General features: G+C 57.3%; 2 protein-coding genes across 6 annotated transcripts in view; both read left to right on the top strand.

The window, feature by feature from the left end:
• Nucleotides 1-11,023, top strand: part of GALNT9 (polypeptide N-acetylgalactosaminyltransferase 9) — a 79,800-nt gene extending 68,777 nt beyond the window's left edge. For 3 of the 4 annotated variants that reach the window (XM_025473526.3, XM_035706477.2, XM_035706478.2), the window contains 4 exons: nt 1,530-1,667; nt 2,550-2,645; nt 4,587-4,754; nt 6,683-10,130. In XM_025473526.3, coding sequence (XP_025329311.1) covers nt 1,530-1,667; nt 2,550-2,645; nt 4,587-4,754; nt 6,683-6,829 — 549 coding nt within the window. In that variant the 3' untranslated portion in view covers nt 6,830-10,130. Of the gene's footprint in view, nt 1-1,529; nt 1,668-2,549; nt 2,646-4,586; nt 4,755-6,682; nt 10,131-10,313 lie in introns of those variants that run through there. The other variant, XM_035706475.2, reaches the window with a different exon arrangement.
• LOC112676390 (uncharacterized) overlaps nt 1-20,478 on the top strand; it is a 535,411-nt gene that overhangs the window by 124,620 nt on the left and 390,313 nt on the right. The gene's annotated exons all lie outside the window — the stretch shown is intronic.

Consider the following 20,478-nt stretch of genomic DNA (forward strand, 5'->3'; position numbering starts at 1 on the left):
ACTTAGGAGACCTGTTCCCCTGCCTCTGTGACAGTGATTGAGGGCAGGTGCTGAGAGAGGCCACCCCTTATGTGGGGTGACATCCAGGCTGCTGGGCACCCCTGCACTCGTGCTGCTTCCCTGGCCATGGGAGCGTGTGAGGCCCCGCGTCCCCCACACCCATCAGCCCACAGTAAGAGCCACATCTTGTGTCACGACCCTGCACACACATGTATATCTGTGTGTGCTTCCCTGTCCACACACAGAGCTTCAAACACGTGACACGAGTTACAGAAACACATTATGTCTGTTACGTGAGTTTCTCTCCGCACCCTCCTGAACCAGCACGCCACCCACCAGCAGGGCGTGCCTGGCATTTGGGTAATGCTGCCCCAGTGCGAGGCGGGGCCACCGGCTCACACGACCCCCTAGGGAGGGAGGAGGGACCACTGTGGGCAGACCTACTTCCCCACCAGTTCCCCACATGGCAGTTTCCAGCAAGAGGAAGAACGCCACGGAAACACACACATTTATCAGAGATGGACGGAGGGCTCAGTGTCTCTTGAAAGCCTCATTTCCCACCAAGGGAACAGATGCAGGAAACGTCCCCATTACTTCTCAGAAGGGAACCCAGGTGCTGTTCCCATGGGGCCTGCAGGCCGCGGGCATGAGGGGTCAGAGTTCCGAGCCAGAGCCAGCAGATGCCCTCCCATATCTAATTCTCGGGGCCTCGGGGGCCTCCACTCCCACGACTCACCGGATCCTGATGTGAAGGCCCTGGGGTATCTCTGCAGCTGTGCCCACCACATGGATGAGGGAGCAGGGCACCCCGAGGGCAGCACGCCTTCCAGCCACGGGCTTGGCCAGCTGTCTGCAGCCCAGAGTGGAGCCAGAGGAGGGCACCGGCTCAAACCTGCTCACACCTGCAAAAGCTTAGTGCCCGTTGCCGCAGCCAGGACCCCAAGGCTACCCTGCGGTTCAGCGTTTGGCTAGAAGGACCCAGAACTCAGGGAAGCTGTTGTGCTCAGGGTGATGGTTCTTGCAGTAAGAAGTACAGACTCCCAGGAGCTGGACAGAGAGCCCTCTCACAGCAATGCCGTGGGATGCGGTGCACAGTATGTTGCTGACCAGGGACATCCAGCAAGCCTCAGTTTTTTCTAGGGCTCGTCCACACACACATGGCCAGCCTCCCATTGGGCTGTGGGAGCAGTGATCAAGCTGATACCCTACCATGGCCCAAAGCTCCCATACATCACCCCGCAGTGTAGACTGTCTGCAGAGATTCCAGCTAAACAGCAGTCTAGTCAGGCAGTATATTCCCAGGGCTCAGAGGTGACCTCCCAGCCAGCCCACAGCCCGGGGCCATCTGTCCAGGTTGGAGAAGCAGGCCCTTCCCATCGGGAGCTGCTGCCCAGACCTCCAGGGGTTCTGGGGGAAGAGAAGGGGTGGGGCTGCCCCCAGGTCTTGGGGGTCCCCCATCACAGGCAGAGACCTGGCCCTGGGGACTCGGCAATGCCAGCTCCCTTCCTGCCTCACTTCCCACCTTGCAGAACCCAGGGGTGGACTTTGGGGACGTGTCTGAACGGCTGGCCCTACGGCAGCGCCTGAAATGCCGCAGCTTTAAGTGGTACCTGGAGAACGTGTACCCGGAGATGAGGACCTACAACGACACCCTCACGTACGGAGAGGTACCGCCTCCACTGGGAGGGCCCCCCAGGCCACACCCTCACCCATAGGCACATGAGTGCTCACGGGCATAGAGAGCCACACGCACACATACAGGGTGCGGAGCAGAAGAGATGCCTAGGCTCACAGCCAAGTACCTGCATACGGAAGCGCACAGTGACACACGTATGTGCACAAATACACCCACGCGCGAATGTGCACATCTATTCATCCACATGAACGTGGGCCCCTGTGAATATGTTAGGGTCTGCACTCATGTATGTGCAAGTGCACACAGACACGGAAGTACACATTTGCACACAGTTTTGCTCATGTGCACACAGACTCATGGGTCCTGTCCTGAAGACAAACTGTCAGGTGAGCAGGTGCTCCAAAACCACTGGGACGGACACAGTGACACACTCACATAAACACAGTGCATTATCTAAGTGCAAACAACACATATGTGGGCTCAGACTCGTTGACTGCATGACATGCACATGTCTGCACCAGCCATTGCGGGCACAACCACACTCTCGGGTCTCTCTCAAGCCAGTGAGAAAGGGTGCTATGTACCCTCCCCTCCCCCCGCCCATCACCCTGATCAGTGCTGCTGGGGAAGGCGCCCCCCTTCCCTCGGGGCTCCAGCTGTTTCTGGGGAACCCAGGACCCCATGTGGAAGGAACGTGTGCACTCCGGCCTGGCTAGCGCTCGGTGTGAGGCTAGGAGAAGGAGTGTCCAGGGCGGACAGTCCTGACTGGCCTGTCCGTTCCTGCAGCTCACACTCCCAAGGTGCTGGCCACCCAGCAGGCCCCTCTGCCCTGAGTGGGGATGGGTGGCCTTGCCCTGGTCTCTGGGAACCCCCACCCTCACCGTGAGGTTTCTCCTTCGGTTTCTGGTCATAGGTGAGAAACAGCAAAGCCAGCGGCTACTGCCTGGACCAGGGAGCAGAAGACGATGACCACGCAATCCTCTATCCGTGCCACGGGATGTCCTCCCAGGTAGGGGCACGGCAGGCTAAGTCCAAGCTCTCAGGGGCAGCGTGGGGACCCTCGGGGAGACCCCCGTGCCCCAGGTAGACTCAGAGCAGGGCTTGCGGTGCCAAGCAAGCCTTGGGCAAATTGCTTGCCTCAGTCTGCATCCATCCGATGGGGCTGTGATGGTACCTCTCAGGGCTATCGTGTGGACCAGAGTGGATTGTGTGGGAAAGCGTTTGCCATAGTGTGGACAGAACCTGGAGGTATCATGGTTCCCGCTCGTGATCTTCAATCATTGCTGGGCGTGGGAGGTGGCTTTGGAAATGTCTACACTGATGTCCAGGCTCCAGGCCCACAGAACCAGATGATGTAGGGGCAGGTGTGTGCTCAGAGCTCAGGGTGATGCTGAAGTGCAGGCCCCGGCGTGGAGCCTGATGACTCTGGTCCCGGTAAATCTGCTGATAAAGGTAATACTTCAGAATGACTGTCAGCTTTATTTAAATTAAGCCCCAGAGTGATTTCCCCAAATGACACTCGGCTCCCCTCCACGAGCTCTCTGCGTCTGAGTAGCACTCGGATGTCCTTGCACTGGAAACCTGCAGTGACCTGTGCCAGCCCCGGTCATGGAGAAGCGGTGGTGTGTGGCAGGCATGAGGGCCGGGCCTGTCACGCTGGAGCAGAGTGTGGTTTTCCCCTCACTGTGCCCCTCACACAGCCTCGTCCCAGGACCCCACTGGGCCTCTCCCAGCTGCTTCCACATTGAGACAAAAGACAGATTCACCCACCAGGAGTCTGACGTGGCCTCAGAGAGGACATCGAGTCTCCTGGGCTCATCAGACTCCGTGGTCGATTCTCTGGCTGGCGCCCAAGGGGAGGATGTGTACACACCAAACAAAGAACTGCAGGAGATGATCGGGGGGACTGAGGTTGTCTCCACGTCCTGGGCACGAGATAGATGCCACAAACCACGCAGCCCGAAAGACTGCTCCTGGTGTGGCTCACACATGTGCTGGTGCCACGCCAGCCCAGACCACCCAGCAGGACCGAGGACCCACTTCCAAGCCGGGGCTCACCCGTCTGGCGAGCTGTGCTGTCTGCTCAGGAGGGCCGCAGACCCTCCCATGGGACCTCTCCCCAGGCCGCCCGGTTCTGAGGGCAAGCACCCCAGGACAGCCAGGGGCGCCCACTTCAGAGGTCGGACAGCAGCACACCGTGATGTTCACATGCTCCCCAGAAAGACCCAGAGGAGGTCGCAGATCCCCACCCTTAATAGGAGAGCTCAGAGTCACTGCCACGGAGCATGTAGGGTGGGAGCTGCCTATGTTCCATGGGATTGTGCTGGAAAACACAGCAGCAGTGCATCCAGGTGTGTGCAAACTCGCGCCTGCAGGGAGAGGGCTGAGGTACAGGCACACCTGCTGGCTAACGGAGCTGGTGCTGCTTGCTTCTGTATTGCGTCCATGGGATTTTCACAGCAGCCCTGCCGGGCAGGCGCTGTCAGAAACTCCTGCACAAGGGACCCCAGGCCGAGAAAGTGGCATGACTTGCCCAAGGCCACAGCTGGGAATGGCAAGGATCTCTAGGACTGGCTTCTGTCATGAGCACATGTGAAGTAGGATCGAGGCATGCATGAACTTGGGGTTGCCTTCCCCATGGAAATATGTTCACCTCAGGGTTGTTTGAGGGCAGATGGGGTGCCCTGAGGGCATGTGTGACAGTGTCCTCCTCAGAGCAAAGTTCTGGGAGGGAGTGAGGCAGTCCTGCTGGGGGATCTTAGGGCAGGAGCAGGGCCAGGGAACGGGGCTATCTGAAGGGCATCCCCAGGTGGGCTCTCTGGGCACACCAGCCCCTCCCCGCCGCCCCAGGGCCTGGCGCTCCCCAGGAAGTCGTGGTGAGTGGGCTGGTGGGGGTGGCGTTGCCTCGCCCTCCCGCCTTCCCTGACCCCTGTTCCCGGTCCTGCGGCAGCTGGTGCGGTACAGCACAGAGGGCCTGCTGCAGCTGGGGCCGCTGGGCTCCACTGCTTTCCTGCCGGACTCCAAGTGCCTGGTGGATGAGGGCAGGAGCCGCACGCCCGCCCTGAAGAAGTGCGAGGATGTGGCCCGGCCTGCGCAGCGGCTGTGGGACTTCACCCAGGTCAGCGGGTGGCTGAGACCCCCAGGGCCCCTGGGCTGGCCCCTGGGGTGGGAGCTGTGAGGGCAGGAGGGGTTGACCCCTCTCAGAGGTTAGGCTGCTTGCCCAGGGTCACTCAGCCGGGGAGGGGCCCACTGGGCTGGTCATGCACTGCAGTGCCCTCACACTCGTGCGTCCTCTGGCCTCCCGGGGCGCGGTCAGATGGAAGGGACAGACGGGGCAGGGCCCCTACCCAGACGCCCTGCCGCCACTGCTGGCCAGGCTCTGCGGGAATCAGCCCCCCGGGCCCTGGCGCTGCTGGGACGATGACACAGGGTTAGAAGTTCCCGCCCCAAGAACAAACACTAGGGCAGGTGAGTCACAGGTGGCCACTCCGACACAGGCCCCTGCCCAACAGCAGCCACTGGCTAGGATGGCACCCGGGTGAGAACCGCACACCAGCCCCAGCGGGCCGCCTGCGCCCAGGGAAGGGGCTTCCAGCTTCTCCCAGCCCCGTGGCCCTGGGCCTCCTGTGAGCAGATTCCTGCCCCCACTGCCATCCAGCTGGCCTTCCTCCGTGGGGCCCTGTCCACAGGCCCCTGCCCTCTGCCCACCCTCAGCTCGCCCTGCCCTGCGTCCATCCAAATACTGCACACTCTTCTCTGGGAGCCCCGAGGTCGCCTTCACCTCCATTCACCCTCCGTGGTGAGGAACTCCCATGTGTCCTCCCGTGACCTCACCCGGAACCCCTGTCTCCCTCAGCCCTGCCAAGCACCCTACAGGCCTGAGCAGTACCCTACCCCTCTCCCTAAAACCCAGTTGCATCCTACATCCCCGCTGTGTTCCGAGGCTGCCAGCGAATCACCAGACAGGCACACTCTCACCCTCGTGGAGCTAGAACTCCAACCAGGCATCTACAGGGCGGTGCTCCCACCATGGGCCCTGGGGGGGTCCTTCCTGCCACTCCAGCCTCTCCAGGCCCCCTCCCTCCTCCTTCTTCCACCTGCCATCTGGCCTCTGTGTATCCAAATCTCTCCCCTGTTGAGGATACTGGCATGGGACGGGTGGCACCTGCTCCACTGTGACCTCATGTCAGCTGTCATGTGTGCTCAGACCCTGACGTCACATTGCCAGGATCTGGGGTCGAGGATCAGAGTGTCTGATCTGCTCCTCTAGAACTCTCCACCCATGGGACTGCATTGTGAGGGTCCTGAGAAACCTGCCACCATGGTCTTTGTACCCTGGGGAGCCACTCCCAGCCTTCCCTGACCATCCCCTTCCCCAGCAGGGGCTGCAGGTGTCTTCCAGGAGACATCCCTGTCTCTGTCCCCCAACCTCAGCCCTGCATGCCCTCTGCCATCACTCCCATGGGGTGGACCCATGACAAATGAACACTGTCAGGTGGCCCTGCCCTCGGCGTTGGGGTCTGAGGGCTTCCAGTTACAGGAGAGGCTGCAGGGGTGAGCTGTCCTGCTTTGAGGCAGAGTCAGTAAGGGTCAGAGGTCCCCAGGACACCAGGTTTGGGGTTGGGATGGTAAGAAGCACCTGTTTGGAAAAAATGGAGAACATATAGTATACAACCTGGGGTCCTCAGGCTGGGCCAGAGTCCTTGATGTCTGGAGGACCAGGGAAGCTGCAGGGGTGATCGATGGGCAAGTCAGATATGATAAAGGCAGGAGGCACATGGGGGAGCCTTCCATCTCGGGGCCCTGTCTCCATTTTGCTAAGTCACTCCTTAGATTCCAGGAGCAAGGCAGGCTGGTGACGTGGCTGGTAGGGTAAAGATGCCCGAGGACAGAGGACCAGGCAGGGACAAGGGATGGGGGACAGATAGTTCCCTGAGTCTCTGGTGGCCAAGCTGTGACCTGCATGGGGTGTGTCATCACCCCCACTCCCAAGATGCTCTCAGGGACCCCAAGGCGTCCATGCCAACCCGGTTCCCCTCCCCACAGAGTGGCCCCATCGTGAGCCGAGACACTGGCAGGTGCCTGGAGGTGGAGATGTCCAAGGACGCCAACTTCGGGCTTCGGCTGGTGGTGCAGAGGTGTTCAGGGCAGAAGTGGACCATTAGAAATTGGATCAAGCATGGGCGGCACTGACCCCAGCCCCACCCTGCACCCCTCCCCTGATGTATACCTTAAGGACCTGGGGAAGGCATCGGGCCCACCTGCTGGGCCGGGTGCCAGGACTCAGGCCCCTTCCCTCCTACCGCACCACTGGGACCCAAAGGGCCCTGGATGTGCTCTGCGCCACCCCTGGCCGGGACCTCAGCTCAGCTGCCAACAGGCTATGTCTCTGGGACAGCGGGGACCTCCCCGTGCACTTGGAAGCAGATGCCCAGGACCAGCCACCCCACCAGGAGCACAGACCCTGAAGCCAACTCCAGCTCCAAATCACGTGCCTTTTCTCCGGTATTCCTGTCCAGGCCACTGGGACGGCCCACTCTGCATGTGCTGAAGCCCCTGTACATTCCCCCCTCGTCAAAGTAACCCCCGAGAACTCAGAGGGCTGCCAAGCTCCCGTCCCCTCCAGGCAGAACTGTGCCCTCTTCCGTCTTCTGGTCATCTAAGGCAAAGCCCGGGAGAGCAGAGCAGAGCCCTCTCCAAGGCTGGGGAGAGGGAAACCCAGCAGATGCACCTGCAGTGGTCCGCACGGCGCCCCGGGCAGTGCTGAGACTAGGAGATTGTGCTGCTTCCATCTGGCACAGAGTGGATCAGAGGGCACAGGGCTTGTCTCATCCACAGGAGTCCCACCTGCTGGGTCGTCCGGGATCGGGGCCCCTGTTGTAGCATCTCACCCAGGGCCAGGCACTTCCCCTTATTGCTCTGAGGCAGGGGTCAGCAAATGATGACCCCTGGCCCTGTGCCTGTTTTTATAAATAAAGTTTTATTGGCACACAGCCACACCCATCTGTTCATATATTGTCCAGCACAGCTTTCTTGCTCCAGGGCCAGAGTGGAGAAGCAGCACAGGTCGCACAGGGCCGTCCCAGGGGCTCAAGAATGCTGTCTCCGGGCAGGATGGTGTTTTATGATTGCACTGAATGTTACAGGGCAGATGGGGTGCATCTACCTGGGAGCAAAGCTGGATAGTCCTGTCCCCGTCCCCCATCAGACCTGGTGCCCGGCTATACCCAACACCAGGTGCACCTGACACCAGCTGCTCCCTGAAACTACCAGTACCCCCATACTGGCTGCACCCCTATGCCAGCAGCACCCTGACACCAGCTGCACCATAATTCTGAGTGGAAGGCCTGGGCCATCTGATGACAGGGCATCCAGGCTGGCCTGGCTCACCCAGACAGAGGCCGAGCCTCTGCAAGCTGAACCACCCAGTCCTCCCAGTGGGGGCTCCCGATGTCCTCCTGGTGTCCCTCCTGGGGTCTCCCAGGGGCAGAAATAGTGGCGCCATTTGTGATTTCCAAGTCACCCCCATTCTTGTAGAGTAGCCTGGAGCAGGTTGGCAGGGTTTCTGGACAGCAAGGCTTCAGGCTGGGGGCACATATGACCCACATGTTCCCTTTGTCCAGGGCCAGGCAGCCCACCTTCCAGGGAGGACAGGGGCCCACCTGCCCCTCCAGGGAAACATCACAGCTATCTGCCCCAGCTGTGCCTGTCTCTGCAGAGGAGCGCTGTTCTGGTAGGGCCAGGGCATCCGAGCCCTGAGACAGCAGCTCCTCTCCCTCTCCTATGGGCCATCTCTGGGGAAGGTGGAGGCTCTGACCTACCCTCGGGGTCAAAGGGCACCCAATCTGACATCCGCTGTTCTCTGGCCCCGCAGAGACCCCGGGAGTCTGCACCTCACTGTCCCCCATCCCAGGCCCCATGGCTCCCCCTGCTCCCTGCTGCTCCTCCCCTGCTCCTTCCTGGGGCCCAGTCCCCTACTTTCTGCTGCTGCAGGGAGCCCTGCCCATCCCGAGGTCCCCGCTCTCCCCAGGGAACTTGACCAGCTCTGACCCAAGTCCCCAAAAACCCTCTATTTCAGATCATCCCCCAATTTTAAGACCATAATGGTGGCAAATAGCTGGTAGTGAGTGAGGCCTCCAGAGTCCACCTCTCACCAAAGACCTGAGCACACTCAAATCCAGGGGTGTCCTGAGTGAGGGTGAGATGTAGCAGCCATGGCCCACTAAGGGGATTGCCAGTGGTTTAGAATAGAAAGTGTCACAGCTTAAAACCATAAAACTCTTGGTGTTACAATTCATCAGGCAGACTGACAGCCTCATCAAAGTGCTGGTTGTGCCACACAGCCTCGCAGAAGATGGAAGTGTCGCCACAAACCTCCCATCCTCACGGGAGGCGGCACAGTTTGAAAGCCTGCTGTTGGGTCCTGGCTGGCGCCCGGCTCTGAGGACACAGGTCACCGAGGACAGGCAGCCGGGCCTACGGGCACCATAGCAGTGGGTTCGAGGCAGTGGCGCTCTGTCTGCTGTATCCATGACAGACAAACCGCCTTCCCACAAGGCTTGGTCCCGGAGCTCTCTTACGTTCGTTCACTGCAGACCTTCCTGCCTCGTGAGCAACTGTACCCTCCACCCAGGCTTGGGCTTTTCCAGAACTGCCTGAGAATCCAGGGCCTGGGGTGGGGAACTCAGTCCAAAGAGCCCAGCTGATGCCCCTGGGCTCTTTGGACTGAGAATGGAGAGAACAGAGGGTGGCCTGGCAGATCGTCAGGTCTGTGGACACGTTCCTGACCAATTTTGTGGTCGCGGTGAGGTGTGGCCGTGGCAGTGGCTGGTGGGCATTCCCGCTGGTGCAGATCCCTGTCTATCCTAACTCACAGTGACATGCACTCCCCTGACCCCCCACCCCACCATCCTGGATTCAGAAGACGCTCTCACACCATCCGTGGCTTGTCCTGGAGTGAACCCAGCCCCCGAAACCCTGACTAGATTCGTGTTCACACTTCCTCGGCTTCAAAGCACAGTAATTTTTCCTCTCTGTCTTCTTTTGAAACACTGGTCTGTGGTTGAGGCCACCCCACTGTGCCAGCAAGGATCCATCAAACAGGGGCTCCCATGCAGGCAACAGATCGCATGATGGAAGTGCCGAGGCTTCAAGGTGGGGGGTACTGGGGCATCCTGGGACTCACCTTCCAGCAGCTGAAGGGACCAGGAGCCTGGGCCACTTGTGGGGCTGGAGCTACAGGAGCAACGGGAGCACCCACCATCGCAGATGGGCACCTGGGTCCTGTGGAGCAGTGCTGGAGAGGAAATCAGGCAGGTTTTGTCACCTCCAGTGATGTCTGCCAGCTGGACCATACCACTTGCAGGAGTCAATTTTTACATTTTCAGGAATTTTGTGAACCAATTGTGAAATACAGCTATTGCCAAAAGTAAATTACCCTGAACCTACAATTAAATATGTTATGTTGAAAACAAAGGTAAATACTCCAAACTCACTACTTGCTATTTATTCTCATTTTATTATCACCCACACTCTTGGTTCATCTATCATGTGGAAGTGAGGCAGGGTCCCAAATGGAAGGTGGGTGGCTGGAAGTTGTCTGAGGTGGACATACTTGTCAGTGGGAATGGTCAGCTGTTGGACACCGACCAGTGCCTCCCTGTTTGCATCGTCCCAGGGCTCTGGACACAGTGTCTTCTCAGCCACATAACACAGGGGGTTCTCGTCAGAGCAAAGAAGGTCTACAGCCAAGTGATCCCCTATCCCCACCTGCTTGGGAAAGTGCTGGCGAGCACTCTGGGAAGAAGGAGGAAGAGGGAGAAATAGGTTTGAAATTGCAATCCCACATCATCCTCAAAATAACCCTGAGTGGTGCTGAGAACTTCTGTGTCCATTTTATAGGTGGGGACACAGAGGCTCTGAGGACAGAAGATACGCAGCACCAGGCGCACTCACACTTTCCCTGGCGCCAGTCAGGGGTTCCTAGGCAGATCTGCTCCATGCCACACCTGTTCCCCTGCACTCTCCCTGGCTGCACTGAATGGTTTTTTTTTTTTTTTTCTTTTTAACCAATAGTCATGTTCAAATGGCAAAGATACAAGTAAATAGAATCTAATAAAACTTAATAGCAAGTCCACTTCTTCCATTAATCCAATTATAAATTGGCTCTGCAGTGAATTTAGAAAAACTCATGTTGTTTATTTAAAACGGTTCATTGGTCACCAAACCTAATGAGCAGTGGGGCTCTGGGCAGGACTGTTCACAAGCAGATGCTTCTAATGAGGAGCAGGGAACACACAGAGGTTTTCCCTTTGCTCTGCTCTTGACAGAGATCACGTGCATCAGAATTTAATTTTGTCTAATAAAAATATTTATTGCTCCAATGAATCTTCAGTTATGGTTGAGACTGGCTGGGTGAGTGGACCCTGTGGGAAGCAGGGGCCTGGCCCAGGGTGCGGTCCCCAAGAGAAGGGCAGGGGGTGGGCCAGGAAGCAGGTTGGGGGGAGCAGGGCAGGGAGGGCAGTGGGGGGCGGGGACCAGGGCTGGATGTGGGTGGTGGGAGAGTAGAGCAGGGAGTGGGGCAGGGAACCAGGACAGCCAGAGATGGGGGACAGGGAGGGGGCTCCTGGGTGGGGCTGGCCAGGGACCCAATGTTCACAGGGATGAAGACTCTTCTGAGAACCCCAGAAGCCCCCACCCCCACTCCCCCACCACAGCAGTGGCCTCAGGGCCCTGAGGGAGGGGATGCCTGGAAGAGGAAATGAGATGGGGGGGCGCTGAGGTCTGCAGCCTCCTCCACAGACCACACGTCCCCCAGCACCCGCCCTGTCCTGGTCCTGGGGCCCCTGACTCCCTGCAGGCACAGGGTGGCCCGGGCATGTGGGTCCTGGCTCCAGGGCGCTGTGGGCACTAGTGGATTTCAGGGCTGAGCCCTCACCCCAGGCACACCCAGGCAGATAGAGGGATTGGGGGGGAAGTTGGGGGGAAGGCAGCGGCACTGGGAGCCGGCTTGTGGGCCTCACCACTGCTGGCAGCAGAGAACCCACACAGGAGAAAGCTCTTTCAGGCCCTTGGGACACCTCAGGCAGCAGTGCAGGGTGTGACTTGTTTCCAGGGCTCTAGGCAAACATGGGGAAAGTTCCCTCCTCACAGCCCAGGGGAGCAGTTTCGACAGCTTCTGGGAAGCCCAGGGTGTCTCACAGATGAAGGGCCACACAGCAGGTGCGGGGACGGCTCTCTTGGTGCCTTGGCAGCCAACCCCTGGGCACAGGGCTGACCTCATGGTGGGGAGTTGCATCCCTCCGGTCACACTGGCCCTGGGCTCCAGCTCCTGGCACTGGGAGGGCCCAGTGCTGGTCGTGAGACACAGAACTCCTGCTAGAGGTCAGGGAGGCCACCACACGTTTGGGCATCAGAAACATGGATATTCCAGCTGGACTACGACACCCACAGCACCTGGAAGCCACTGGGAAATGTCCTGTCTGCTGGGCTGCCTTGATGCAGGCACCCACCACACAGCCTCCCCCATCACCTCGGTGTGCTGAGAGTCTCCCCATGTGCTAGCCTGGGGCGCTGAGGAGGTGATGGTGCCCAGTGGCCAGCCGCGGCCCTGCTACCAAGGGCCCTGAAGGGGTACCTCTCAGGCCCCCGCTGCTAGCCTGGAAGCCGTGTCACTTGCTTGCGTGGGACCCCAACCACTGGCCTGCCATGCCCCGTGACAGCTTGCCCTGAACACTGTGCCTGACAAAGAACTCAAGCTGGGGCCTCGAAACCACAGAGGCCTGTCTTCCCACAGCTCTGGGTCCAGAAGCCCAGAATTAAGGTGTGGCCGGGAAGTGCTCCCTGCTCCCTCCGTGGGCTTGGGGGAGGATCCTCCCTGACTCTCCTGGCTTGGGTGGCTGCCTCCCTCCACCCCTGCCTCCTGGTGGTGCTCTATGTCCTGTTCCCTCTTCCCACAAGGACACTGGCTGATGGATGAGGAACGCCCTGCAGTTTCCACCAATGACAAGATCATCATCAACATGCTGCTGATCAAACGGGCTTGTTACGGGTGCATAGTGTCTCTGTGCCCCTGACTCCTTTGTAAGCCGTGGGTGGCACCGCGCGGCTGCTCCCAGTGCTGCCTGGCACTGTGTCCTCACAGGCTGCATGCTGCCTGTTCTCACCTTGCTGTGGCTTTTGTGGGTAAGTCCACTGTTTAAAGTGGCCCCACCATGGTGCGAAGCATGTGTCCTAAGCCCAGGAAGGCGGTAGTGAGCCAGCGGAGAAAATGCTCCAGTTTGACGCATTTGTTCAGGTGGAACTTCTCTTGCTGGTGGAGGTCGATGACAATGTAGATTAAATAAAGTGTCTCTACACAGAAACACAACCAAATAAAGTGGTCTGCTGAGCAGGGAACAAAGAGGTGACCTGAGGCTCACAGGAACTGCGTCCTGTGTCCCTAGGAGCCACAGCCCCGCTTCAAGGATTGGTGCTCGTGGTGCGTATTGGGGGCGGGGAGGGGATGGCAGCACAGTTGCTACAATGAGGACAGCCTGTTCCCAACAGGAGGAGATGCCACTTTTCACCAGCGTGCTGGAACTGTACCCTCCGACGCTGCTGGGGTCTAGGGGGGCAGGTGTCTGCTGTCTGTGATGTGTTGGCGCTGAGGAGGCCTGGAGCTCCATCACCAGAGGCTGCCTGCCCAGGCTGTCCTGGGGCTGCAGGAAGCAGGAGGAGGGAGCTGCGCAGAGCTCCAGGTCTGAGCGCAGAGGCAGTGGGGGCGGGGGCTAAGCGGCTGCAGCTGGGTGGCAGCCCGGCAACCATGGGCCCCCAAAAGCTGCCCTGGCATGAACTAGAGCCGGGCCATGCTGCTTCCCTTGCCGGCGGAAGCTAATTAAACTGACAACGTTGATGCACAGTCAACTGCTTGGGGACAAATGAAATGAGAAGCATTGTTTGTTATTTCTTCTGCTCTTTTAAGCACCTGATAGTCATTTTAAAATTAAATTAAGTGGCTTATCTGAGCTAATTCAAATCGACAGGGCACTCTTTCTTTGGTGACTAATTGATAGCAGTTAGGCCCGCCACCCTGCAAGCATCACTTGTCAAGGAGCCCCAGAGCCTGGTGGTGCTCTAGGGTTTTGATCACTTTCAACCTGGGTTCATTTCTCCGGGAAAGTAACAGTCGAGAGGGCCCCAAGCCTTGTCCCTCGGACCCTCAGAGCCCACATCTGGGGTGGTGAGGCGGGTGGACGCCGAGTTTCCCGTTTTCGTCATGCAGACAACGCCACTGCAGAGATGGTCAATGTTCCTAAAACCCAAAGGACTTTCTTTTTTTTTTTCTTTTTTTTTTTTTTCCCAAAGGACTTTCTATAAGAAGTGTGGAAAGCATCAGCCTCACAAAGTGACCCAGTATAAGAAGGGCAAGGATTCCCTTTATGCCCAGGGAAAGAGGCGCTAAGATCGGAAGCAGAGTGGCTATGGTGGGCAGACAAAGCCAATTTTCCGGAAGAAGGCTAAAACCACAAAAAAGATTGTGCTGAGGCTTGAATGCGTTGAGCCTAACTGCAGGTCCAAGAGGATGCTGGCCATTAAGAGATGCAAGCATTTCGAACTGGGAGGAGATAAGAAAAGGCCAAGTGATCCAGTTCTAAGCTTTGCGATTTTGGGAGGAAAACCTTGACGCTGTAGAAGAATTACGCATATGAAAATAAATGCAGTGATACTTTTACTCAAAAAAAAAAAAAAAAGCAGCAGGCTGGCTCCTCCGTGTCCTCCGTGGGGCAGGGGGCTCACCGTGGGGCAGGGGGCTCACCTTGGAGAACCCCGTTCTCTCCTGCTCCACCTCCCTCCGGTCCTCAGGGAGGAGCCACTTGTCTGCACACCCACACAAAACAAAAAGGAATGACCCAGCAGCCCTCAGCACACTCGTGCAGAGACATGAAAAACCTTCCAGAATAAAATAACCCTGAGGACAGAATGAAATCCCCACAAGTGCTTCACCTGAGACCTCAAGAAGACAGCGTTTTAAAGCATATTTAATTTTATTTATCTTACACTTTTAAGAAGAGCTTAGAAATTAGAAGGCAGAACTTAAGAATGAGGTGAAACTACAGATATCAGAGGTAAAGAAACAAAACAAGGCTTACACATGACGGCAGAACCGGAAGCCAAGATGTGAACCCCACAGAGCAGAAACCAAAATGCACAATGCACCAAAGCAGAACCAAGCGCTGACAAGGAGGAAGGCTCAAGGCCATCACACAGACCAGAGAGCCCTCCGTAGACACCTGAAACAAGGCTAATACATCCCTGGAAGCCACAGGAAGAGGCACCAGTAAGGATCTGAGGTATCCCAAGAGGACAGGAAAACCTGCTGCAGAGGTCACAGAGGCGCTCCTGAGGAAAGCGAGGGCCCACTGCTCCGCACAAGGACCAGGACTGTGTTCAGGGATCACAACTGGACTTTGCACCCATGTGCCAGCTGCAGTCTACCCCAGAGGCCACAGACGGCAGGTGCAGGCCGGCGGATGGAAGCTGCATGCTGGACAATCCCCAGCTCTGCCTGGGACAGTAGAACCAAGGGCTGCAGGCAGTGCCCAGGACAGAGACCACACACTAGTGGAGCCGGTCCCCCCAGAATGCTGGGAAGCCCTAAAACACCCCCCAGGATGCCAGAGGGGAGAACCACAGCACCCTGGCAGTGGCAGGGACCTGCCAGCCCTGCAGTCAGTTAGTGCCTTCTCCCTCACAACAGCCCTCTGAGGAGGAGTTAGTATTGACTCCCACTCTACAGATAGGGAAACTGAGGCACTTGTGAGACGTTACACCACCAGTGTCCAGAGAAGCAGAACCAAAGAGATGGGTGGGTCGGTGGGTAGATAGGCAGGTGTAACAGATTTATCATGAGGAATTTGCTGACACCATTACCGAGGCAGCCGCCTGGTGGGCAGGGATGGGAGGGGTGGTCAGCTGGGAGGAGGGTGGTGAGAGGAGCTGTGGCCCACAGGGGTAGGGGGCTGACCTGGTGGGCGGGATGGGGGGGGCAGTGGGAAGAGGGTAGGGGTGGTGGGAAGGAGGGGGTTGGGGCAGTGGAGGGCCCAACCTGGTAGACAGGGCAGGTAGGGAGGCACCTGGGTGCCTGTGCCTGCTCCTTCCCTGTGCAGAGGGCACAGTGGAGGGTGGGGGGTGGGGGGAACCATCCTTCAAATTGTCTCCAGATGAGAAAAATAAAAACAAAGAAAATGCTTTTATTATGTGTAAGTCATATCTTCATTAAAAAAACTTTATTTTAAACGTGCACAAAAAAAAATAAAAATAAAAAAATAAATGTGCACAAAGTATAATTCTGCTTTGTCAATAAAATGTGTACACGTGTGCAAAAAGGTTGGTACCTCAACACTACAGTGCATCAGGGTTTTCATGTTTATTGTATTTTTGGGGGGGTTTCATGTTTAGTTTTGCTTTTCTGTTTTATATATAGTAAGAAAATATTCTAACATTTCCAATAATAATAATTGCCATAATTAATATATAGTCATTATATTATATATTATTACAACAATGCAATTATTTATTGCTAATTTAACTAATATAAATTATTTATACTAATGATAACCAGTAATTAGTATACTTATAGTTATAATATTTGCATAATACAATAGCTATATTATTCATTTAAAATAATAGTTGTAATCATTTCTAGTTATCCTACAATAAGATAATATCTTATAATAAGAAATGATTATTTTATAAAGCAGAGATGTGTGGAGCGGGGCCTAGCTGTCTCTGCTGCTAAAGGCACAGGAAAGGGTGCTCACTCTCCACAATCCAGAAACCTGGACTGGGCCCACTGGCACCTAGAGGTGCAGCTGTGAGTCATCGAGACGGCCTGCGGAGCAAGGATCGGGGCAGGGCCTCCTGGGCCCTGAGATGTGCTCGCCTGAGATCTGGAGCAGGGCCCACCTCTCCCCACAGAAGCTCAGGCCTGTGGGACTACTTGGTCACAGCTTGGAAGTAAGCCGCCCTTCCCTCCAGGGGGAAATGGGAACAGGAGCCCCCAGACGCATGACCCCACTTAGCTCCTCTGAGGCAGACCAAGCAGGGGTGACAAAGTAATAGCCACAGTCCCAGTTGTCAGGTTCTGGTGCCTCACATGGGGGCTGCTCTCCCGCTGTCATCTCCCCAGACACTTGGGACTCCCTCTAATTTAACTCAGGGTCCATCCCAGGAAATGAAGTGTCATATCTTCAGGAAATGTCCCACTTACAGGAAGAGCAAGCTCTATGCCTGCCCAACAGCAGCCATTGGGCAAAGTGGCGCTCAATACGTTTTCCCATGCAGAGTTCAGAGTGCTGGGGTGGGCTCCATCTGCAGGCGCGGGTGCAGTGGGCCGCGGAGGTGGGGGGGCAGCCGGTGCTGGAGGGAGGGACCGCGGCGTGGGGGCGCCTCGCCAGCAGGGCTTCGGGTGCAAGCCCGCATCCGATCACAATCCACCAGAGGCAGCACACACCTGGCGTTTCTGAGCACCTGCGTTCTTGTACTGAGAGCAAAGACATTGCCAAGCCTACCACAAAGAACCATTTCACAACATGTGAAGAATATCTACACATCAACCCGAAAAACTCACACAGAAAAGGGGGCGGAATACGTGATGAGACTCTTCTCTGCGAGGGCCAGGCACCGGGCAATGTGGGTGTGCAGGGGTGTGCTGGGTAATACGCTCACAACCCCAGGACGGCCAAGCAGGCCGACCACGTTGACAGCTCTCACCGCAGGGAGGGCACTCCGCGTCTCAACAGGCTTGGGGTGCTACTGCAGGGGCCCCGCTTCCCGAGAAGCCTCCTGGGGCCTTGAGCACACAGCCCGTGAGTGTCGCTCCTGCCGTTACTAGAGCCAGCACCCTGTCTGCACCCCCTGACGCCTCTGGTGTGTGCCGTGTCATCTGGGATATGAAGCAGCTGCGCAACCTGTGAAGTGCAGGACTTGCCTCGTGTGTGTTTTCTTTCTTTTTAAGATTTTTTATTCTATTTGTTTGACAGAGTGAGAGAGAGCCAGTGAGCGAATTGGGGGAGCTCCAGAGGGAGGGGGAAAAGCAGGCTCCCCACCAAGCAGGGAGCCCAATGCAGGGCTTGATCCCAGGATCCTGACACCATCACCTGAGCTGAAGGCAGATGCTCAACTGACCAGATCACCCAGGTGCCCTCACCTCCCTGTTTGAAGAAACAGACTGGACGTGTATCCACCAGTGGAGCGAGGAATTCTCATCAGACCCAGGTGGAAGAAAACGCCAAATAGCAAGGCCAGGTCCTCTGGCCTCTGCATTCCTATACCAGGCTGTCTTTTCTAATAATTTTTTTTTCATACAAAACCCTATCTCTTGGTCATTTGTTTGTGACTCAGAAATCTGGTCTCATGTGGAAGAATAGAAGGTATTTGCCCAGGAAGGCAGAGACCCACTCTGGGGGGGGGGGGGGGGGTGTGTGGCAGGGATGGGCAATGGTCAGTCAAGGATCACATTCACCTGAGAAATAGGTGCTTAACCTGTTTTCCTCACCTGCCTCGCCCCTGGGAACACATTTCGGTGCCTCCAGGGGGTCAGAACCAAGCCTCTCAGACTCTCTTACCCTTTTCTGGTGATCTCAGGATGGCTGCTACAGCTCCAGCCATCATGCACACTTTCTAGGCAACAAAAACAAGGAAGGGGAAGAAGGAGAAAGCTGCGGCCTATATCAGAAGGACAAAGACTTTCCCAGAAGTCCTCAGGAGACTTCTGTTTTTGTCTCATGGGTAAGATTCACACACCCACCTCCAGCTGCAAGGGATTCTAACAAGCTTGTTGGCTTAGTAGTAGGGAACAGAAAACAGGGCTGGATGGGTGCTGGGTAAGCTGGTTCTGAGCAGGGGGTGGGAGTGAGGGACAAACCCTCCCAGCCGCCCCATTGTCGCTCCACCTGCTGCCTTTCTGGAAGGCCCTGGAGGCTTCTGGATTGTGGAGAGTGGGCACTGGGTGGACATCCTGTACATTCCAGGAACCGAAGGTATGGCTGAGGCCCCACACACCCCAAGCAACACCCCTCTTGGCTTGCTGAGGCTCCCTGCCCCAGTCACCTGTGTGTACTCCTGTCCTTGGCAGGGACAGCTGGATCTGTGGCAATGCCCAGGAGTCACCCAAAGGAGGATACAGCTGCTGGCACACACAGTGTCCAGGGGCCACCATCAGGCACGGCTACTGTTTCTCAAGGTGGGGACAGAGAGCTTTCCAAACTTGCAGAGAGCCTGGTCAGGCCAACGTCCTCTTGGGCTTGCACCCCCTCCCGACGGTGGCCTGGCCACTCCAGCAAGCTTGCCACAGCTGCCCATGTCCTTCAAGGTACCTCACCCTACAGGCCTCCCTTCTCACTGCCCTTGGAGCTTGTCCCCTTCCTCTTTCTCCCCTGTGGCCCCTCCCTGGAGGCTCTCCTGTCTCTTCAGGGCAGCTGGCCCTGGCAACATGGGGAGGGGCAGCCGCCTCACACCCCTCACTTCAGCCTCAGCAAAGGTGGACTGTCCTGCTTCCTCCTGGCAGTGTCCAGAACGCAGCCTACCTTCCCCAAGGGCAGGGCCTGCTCCGTCATGTGTCTCTCTGACCACGGCCAGGACTTCAAGGGTCCCCATGAGATCCTTACACCGAGCCTTGGGGATAGCCCAGGATACCGTGTCCATCTCTGGGTCCTTGCTGCAGTCCCGCCCATGGAGCTCAACTGCCATGTGAGGTGACCTCTGTGGGGGCCGTTGGACCAGGATCACCCACAGAAGCAGGGAGCCCACGAGCTCTGGTCTTGGGTCTGCCTTTTGGAAGAGTGCGAACAAATCTCCTGCCGCCAAGAGAGCCAAGAGCTCTGGGGGGGTGGGAGGGTTGGGCCAGTCTGGGTTGGTGTTTTTCATCACCTGCAATCAGCTGATGGAGGGTGAGCTCTGGACCTCCTGGCCGAGGACTCTGGGAGAGGGGCCACCAGCTGCCAGGAGAGCTCGGGCCCCTGGGAGGGCACCCCCCACAGGTATTTGGGGAACACGCTGGCGGGCATAGCTTCTGCGGATGCACCGCTATCACCCTGGCTTATTCCCCTGGGGCTCCTGGCCCTGCTGGTCCCCAGCACAGGGTCGTTTCCCTCCAGACCCCCTTCAACCCCCAGACTCACTCCCTGGCCGCCCCGCGCTGCCAGCAAAAAGTCCTCACAGCCACGTAGCCTCCGTGGCTCTGGCCTCCCTCCCTCAGTATTTCCCTTGGTGGCAGGGGTTGTGGAATGGCAGGTGTCTTCCCGCAGATGTGTGCGTGGCCTCTAGCACCTGCTTGCGGTGGAGTCTCACCAGATGTGTCTGCAGTGCAGTGATGGGTTCTACTGCCTCCCTCAGGGCTGGTTCCCCGAGCTCAGCACGACCCAGCTCTGCTCTCTGGCCAGGTAGCTCTTCTGGAAGCCGAAGCCGGAGTGGGGGGTGGGGTGGGGGTGGCGGCAGGGAGCCAGTGGCTTCACCACAGTGTGCAAATCCAAAGGGACCTGTGAGGATCTTCCCTCCCAACCCCAGGTCAAGGAGGTTACCTCCGGGAGGAGGGAGGTGTCAGGGCAACCCATCCCACCAGCTGACAGTGGTTTACTCATGAGCTCATTAGCTCTTCAAAGGAAATCAGATTTCTCATTGTGCTGCCCCCAGACCAGTGCAGCCTGAGGCCTCATGGAGGGAGGGGCCAGAACCAGGACAATTAATGCATCATTAAGAATTCCTGTAACCATCAAAAATTCTAATTAGTGGCACTTTCCATGGTGCAGGGAGAAGGTGTCAATCTTTAAATGCAGGAAATTGGACTCTGAGTCCAGGCTACT

Source organism: Canis lupus, chromosome 26 (assembly GCF_003254725.2).
Source record: "Canis lupus dingo isolate Sandy chromosome 26, ASM325472v2, whole genome shotgun sequence".
Lineage (NCBI taxonomy): Eukaryota > Metazoa > Chordata > Mammalia > Carnivora > Canidae > Canis > Canis lupus.